The 6538-nt window shown below is 54.2% G+C and overlaps 1 protein-coding gene across 4 annotated transcripts in view; it reads left to right on the forward strand.

The window, feature by feature from the left end:
* The first annotated feature begins 4971 nt into the window (after positions 1 to 4971).
* JUP (junction plakoglobin) overlaps positions 4972 to 6538 on the forward strand; it is a 21566-nt gene continuing 19999 nt past the window's right edge. Inside the window, exon 1 of one of the 4 annotated variants that reach the window (XM_025041714.1) lies at positions 4972 to 5163. In XM_025041714.1, coding sequence (XP_024897482.1) covers positions 5157 to 5163 — 7 coding nt within the window. In that variant the 5' untranslated portion in view covers positions 4972 to 5156. Of the gene's footprint in view, positions 5164 to 5667; positions 5690 to 6538 lie in introns of those variants that run through there. The other 3 variants (XM_015599347.2, XM_006924633.3, XM_025041715.1) reach the window with 3 other exon arrangements.

Genomic DNA, 6538 nt, shown 5'->3' on the forward strand with positions numbered 1-6538 from the left:
CAATTCCTTCTTTTTCTTCCCAAGGACTCTGGGCAGGTGGAAGTGAAAAAAATTCCTGCTCTGTGTGTGTGTGTGTGTGTGTGTGTGTGTGTGTGTGTGTGTACGTGTGTGTGTGTGTGTGTGTGTCTGTGTGTGTGCTCGCACAGAAAGGGTGGCTTCTCTGTGGGAAGGGCACCTGTTAGGGCAGGCATCTCTCCTGGCTTGTCAGGGGAGGGAGGGGCCGGCAGACTGGTCAGGTGGGTGGGGCCCTAGCTGTGTCAGCCTGTGTGTGAAGTCACCCAAGCCAGGAAAAGGAAGGGGGGTAACTCTGGTGGCAAGGCCTCACCCCCTCCCTCTCTCCACCCAATTGCTCAGGACGGGGAGGGGGTGCTCAGAGAGCCAGGGAGACCCAGGAACAGAATACAAAGTCTGTTTGCAGCCCACTCTACTGGGCTCCTGAAATCCTGGAGTTGCACCTTGGGTGGCAGGGACGGGGTGGGGGGTGTGGGAGAGTTTGGGGTGGGCAAGGGAGGGCAACTCCAGGATAGACATTCTCTGGAGAGGTCCTGACCTTCCTCCAGCAGCTCCCTCCACTACCATCACTGGCCCCTGGTATCTCGCCCTGGCCTGTGCTATTTCTGGCCTATCCTATCTCTGTTTTCTTGTCTCTCTGTTTTCCCTTTGACATTCCATCCCCACCCACGCACCTTGCAGTGAAGTGTCGCTGGAAGCTACCTCTATAATTAAGAGCCTTCCCCAGTGTCTGGGCACACACCCAAAGGACCAGGACCAGGCCCAGGCCTTGGGCAGCTCTGGCCTCCAGGCTCCTCCCCTGGACAAAGGGCAGCAAAAAAGGCAGGAGCACCCCCACCCCTACTCCCAGGGCCTTGCACCATCCTATCCTGCTCCTGTTCCCCCTCTGGGGATGCTTGAGCCCCCCACCAGAAAAGGTTGGGAGTCCAGAGGCTCTTCTGCAGCAGCCAATGTCCTCTCCCCAGCTCGGAGGTCACCCTGAGCAAGTCCCCCCATCCTAACACCTGCGGGCAGGGGTAGGAGTGCAAATGGAGGCCCACATCCATAGATCTAAATAACTTACGAATCAACCTAACAAACTGCTAAATAAGATATACTTTGACAAGTAGATCTCTGAGATGACCTGAAGGGCCAGGATGGAATTGAGAATTCTGATTCCTCAGAACATGGCAGTTCTGGGATAATGTCCCCTGGGCCACCTCCCCTTTCTTTCAAGCCCTGGCTCCCCTGACACGGCAGAGGGCCTCTAGCACATGTGTGTAGATACCCTAGCTTGCATGTCTGGGCTGCGTCCACCCCTCCCCCATAACTGTCCCTGGTTACCCTTTGCCTAAGCATTCAGATACCACATGTGGTGCTACAATCTATTCATTCTCAGAAGGAAGGGCCAGAGTACAGGACCTGCAGGCCCTACAAGCAAGGGTCAGTGCTGGGCAAGGAATTCCAGAGTGTCTGGTACCCAGAGAGTGATCTTGAAGGAGAGAGGTATGAACTCTGTGTAGGCTGGTCCCCCTGGCCCTGTGTGGAGGGGCACAACCCCAGTGCAGGGGCCTCCCAAAGGGCAGGCCCCAGGACAGAGGCCTCTTCCGCAGTTGATGGATGATTCTCCCAGGGCTGAGAGAAGGCCTGTGCTCAAGATGCCTCCTGATGTTTGCATTGCCTTTGATTCCAGCCTGCCGCCAGGACAAGCTTTCAGTGGATCGCTCTCACTGGACTTCCCTGTTGCTGTAACACATTGCAGTGTGATGAAGAGGGACCATTATTCCCCTGAAGTTCAGCAACCCATCTGATCACCTGCTCTTTCTTGATAGAGGTGGCCATTTCTGAGGCCCAAGAGGAGGAAAGAAGGGCATATGTGTGTGTGGAGGGGGAGGGGAATGTTTGCTTGTGTTGGGGAGAGAGCTGACAGGGCTGGTGTTTGTGTATCTGAATCTGTGCCCGTGAGGGTATATCCCTGAGGCATGTACACAGAGGCTATGTGTGAACATATGTGTGGCTTGTGCAGACCTACATCTCTGCCTGCCTCTATCTGGGAAAGGGGACCCCACAGAGAAAGGGCCGAGTTTGAACAGAACACGGAATCTCTTCCACCTCCTTATGTGGCCCAGAGGCTCCTGGAGGACCAGGAGAAGTGAGATGAGGGAGGAGGTGCTTGACTGCTGTTCACCTTCCCCAGGGAAGCGCCTCTCCATCCCTCACTAGGTCCCCTCCCTCCCACCAGCTCCTCACTGGACCAGACCCCTCTTTGCCAGTAACTTCTGTCTCTGGGGCAGCTTGGGATGGGCTACTTGGTGCCCTTTATTTATTTCTTCTTTATTCTGAGGTCTCGGAAAGCTGCAGGGTTGAATGAACCACATATGTTCTTGGTGGCCCAAGGACCCTGCTTCCATTGAGCTCTGGGCAAGAGAAATGGGTTTAAACTGCAGGAATAGGAATTGAGGCGGGACAGCAGAAGGAATTAACCAGGGTTAGAATAAGGAGACAAGAGTATTCACATAAGGGAGGCTGGACAATCTCCTTTTCTGGGGATCTGTCAAACAGCAATCCCTGCCTTTAAAAGCTTGGAGGCAGGGGGCTGGATAAAATGGTCTCGTGGTCTTTCCTTCAAGTTCAAGCTACGGAGGAGATTGGCCACAGCAACTCTCATCCAATCCCTATCCCTAGGTACCACCTCATCCCATGAAACCACATCCCCATAGAGATAGCTGATTCTAGTGAATATCATTTTCTGATCCTACAGATGAATCTTCAGTGACTGGCAGGCACTTAATGGGTGTGTAATAAATGTGTAGAAAATTTCTTGATCTGGAGGAGAGACAAAGCTCTTATCCTAGTCTTTCCTGCTGCTGCAGTGGTGCCTCCACCCAGTCCCAGCCCTAAGCTCTGGGGCCAGCGTGTTGCAGCATGCTCCAGGCTGACAGGCAGGGAGAATTCTGAAGCCTTATTTCTGCCCCTCTACCCCACCCAGACTCCTCCACCCCTCTTCAGTCAAGCAGTCCACCTCCCCCTGCAAGCTGGAGTTGGGAGAAAGGAAGGAGTTAAACTAGGCTTTGGCCTGAGAAGTGTGTGTGCGTGTGTGTGTGTGTGTGTGTGTTTGCTGGGTGGAGGTGGGGAGGTGGGCAGGAGAAGGTGGGAGGTGGGAGAGGGAAGAAGAGAAACGCTGGTGCTGGCAGGAGCCAATAATTGTGAACTCTTTTTCTCCCAAGCTGGGGACTGACCATTGTACAGGTGTACAGGGTGGCAAGCAGGTGGGTGGGCCAGGGGTAAGGAGGAGAGAAAGATACCGAGATAAACTGGAGGAAGGGAAATAAGAGAAATAAAGCAAAGGGCAGTGGCCCTGGCATGTGGGGTGGTAACTGGTTATAGATGTTGATCTCTCTCTGGCCCCCTCTAGGAAGACTTTGTGAATGGCGTAAGCCTCAGAAGTGAGACTGTCTAGCCACTATTCCTTTCTCTGCTGGGGAAAGTGGTCAAGGATGCTGCTGTGTGTGCTAGCTTTGGTCATTCCTCATTTTGGAGGAATGACCCTTTCCTGAACAACCACTCCCCCAACACCCCCATGCACAGAGTGGCTAGGTGACCTGTTTACACTTAGCCCTTTGGGAGTCCTTTGAGGGTTGGGATCATTTTGATTTTTCATGTCACCAGGGTCTAACCCAGTGCCTTGCATACAGCTGGTGCTCAGTACTTAAGTGTTGATGAATGAATGTCTGTAGGACCCTTGGCACGCTGTATATCCAACAGCAGGCATTCATTCCATCAAACACACAAAGGAAAGACCCCTGTCTTCTTAACCCATTGGGAAGTTCTTTCTGATAACTAACCCAGACTCTTCCTCTAACCAGGGGCCTACTGCCCCATTTCTTTTACACCAGTGTTGATTTACTTTAGATCCGCTGCCTGATTTTTTTGCAGACACACCAAATGCTTTCTCTTTATCTCAAATCATTGCTCTTCTGTCTCTCCCCAGAATATTTGTTTTTGCCTTTCCCCTAACCCTCCCCACCGCTTTGACATTTTAAGTCCAAGAGAACATGTGGTTTAGTGGGCCTTGAAACTAGAAGAAAGTGTTCTGTTTTAGGATGTGCCACTTTCGAGTTTTGTGATCTCTCTGAACCTCAGTTTCCTTATCTTCGAAATGATCATTTTGTGGTCCTAACAATTTTTTCAGAATTGTCATGAGAATTAAAAAGTTCATATTATTTATTTAAATTCTAACATTTAGCAGCTGTCCAAGAGATTTCACAAACCTTACTTCATTTTGTCCTCATACACGCCCTGGTAAGAGAGATATAGCTAATGTACCCATTTTACAGATGAGGAGAAAAGGGGCAAAAGGAAGTAACTTGCTTAAGCTCATACGACTATTAAGTAGCAGGACCCGAACCATGGCCTTCTAATTTAAAATTTCATGAGCATGCCATCTTTTGGGGAAAAAACCCCAACCCAGTAAAAAGCCAATGAAATGCTATACAAATATGTTGTTATGCCTTTGTGGCAAAGGTGAATAAACCCAAAGAAGCATCAAGCCTGACGCCGAGTTGGCTGGCTGGTGAAGGCATCAGTCTTTTCCCATGGCTCCCCCTGACTCACCTGTAGGACAGGTAAGGGGAAGGGGAGAGAGTAATGAGTCTTACCTGCTTAGGGTAGGGTGGGGCAAGACACACCCCTTCCTTCCCATTAGTTCTTTCCTTGGTCTTGCTGACAGTCTTGTCCAATCAAGAGGAAGTAACTTTATATTTGCCAATAGGTGCAGAGTTAGGATGGAATCCCAAGTTGGAGGCCGTTCCCAGAGCCGACTGGCAGTCCCTAGGGCCAATGGCCAGCGGATAAACGAAGGCGGCGGTGGAAGAGGACTGGGGATGAGGCTCCGCCCCTCGATGGGACAGTCAGGCGAGGCAGCCAGTGAGTCCGCTTCAGTGGGTGGGCGTCTCCTTTAGGGGCGGAGCTTCAAGGGGCGAGAGGCGTGGCTTGGCTGTCAGGTCCCTTCGTCTTTTGTTCAGTTACTGAGTTGCTGCCTTGGCCAGAGTCCGGAGCAGCCGCCGCCCGAACGCGCAGAGCTCTGTTCGCTGCCCGCGCCGGCTCCCATCCCGGCCCTACCCCTACTCAGTCCGACCAGGCTCCACACGCAGGTGAGGACGATCATGGCAGGTATCTCTGGGGTAAGGGAAGGGCAGCGAGCGGCCGAGAGGCAGATTTCCGGCCGTCTCAGGGCAGGTGAAGGAGGAAGCCAGGGAGCGCCAACCTGCACCAGCGGCAGGGGGCGCGCTGGGGTCCTGGGCGCGGCGACTAAGGGGGCGCGGAGTGCGTTTGGGGCTCCTTCGCGAGGACGAGGAGGGGTCAAAGCAGGTGCCTCAGAGGTCGCGCCTCCCCCGGAGCCCGCGGAGCTCGGCCGACGCCGCGTCCCTGACTCTCACCTGACTCCTTCAGGGTAGACTTTGACCTGCTCCGTCTGCGTCGCAGGGGCTCACTTTGGTCAGGAAATTTACTGTTTGGGAAACTTGCTGCCGCTGGTCTCTTTGGGGCCACCTTCATCCCACCTCACGCGTCATCCTTGCTTTCCCTCCCTCTCTACTCCCCCAGGCCTGGGTGGGGCCCATTGTCTGCGCCCGGCTTGCCCAACTGTGGGGGCTGAGCGCACATTTTCCCAGCAACGCGGGCCCTACCTGCTAAGCAGGTGAGCACACGAGTCCAGAGGCCCTGTCCTCCAGCTCCCGGAACCTCGTCGGTACTGTACCTGCGGCGCCCCCCTCCGCTCCAGTGGGTGCCGGGCTAGGGCTCACCAGGGGAAGCGGGATTGGATGACAGTGGGACTGTGCAGGGCCGGCTCCGCGCCCAGCCGGTGTCTGGGACCCGTGGCTCGGACTGGGGTCTGGATAGGTGGAGAATTCACTGGTCCAGCTTCCAGGAGCTGCAGCTTCCAGAGTGTCGATTATGGGAACAAGATTACCCTCTCTCTCATCCCTTAATATTGGAAGAAATCACCCCAAACAAACTTTCCAGAAGGAAGTATTCACGGCAGCTTTCTCTGGAGGTTTTCTTGCCTCCCGGCCCAGGGCTTACCCCAGGTTTACGGGGTCCTTTTTGAAGTAAAGCCCCCTCCCCCAGCTGGTCAGGCTGATCCAGGGCCACTGCTTGAGCTCTGGCCCTGTCCTCCCTGCCCCCACCTCCATCCTGTTTGCTGGGTCCCTGGGGCCTGAGGTGGGGACCGGGGTGGGGGGCGGGGTGGGCCGAAGGGGAAGCAGCTTCTTCCTTCTCTTCCTGCCTCCGGGGACCACCACACCCCCCTCGCCTGAGGCCTGCGCTAGTGGCTCTCTCCCAAGTTCTGCCCCCTCCCTAGGAATGGGGGTGGGGCAGGGCTGGGCCTGATGACGAAGGTGGGGGAAGCAATTGTTCGGGTCTTTTTTTTTTTTTTCCTACTCTGTCCCCCACGTTATTTAGCTGGCTGGTAATTGAGGCCGAAAAGCGAAGAGCCATGGGGCTTGATTTCCATTTGATTTTTGGGTTTCGAAGGTGCATTCCTTCT

This window comes from Pteropus alecto, unplaced genomic scaffold (genome assembly GCF_000325575.1).
Source record: "Pteropus alecto unplaced genomic scaffold, ASM32557v1 scaffold98, whole genome shotgun sequence".
In the NCBI taxonomy this organism is placed as follows: Eukaryota; Metazoa; Chordata; class Mammalia; order Chiroptera; family Pteropodidae; genus Pteropus; species Pteropus alecto.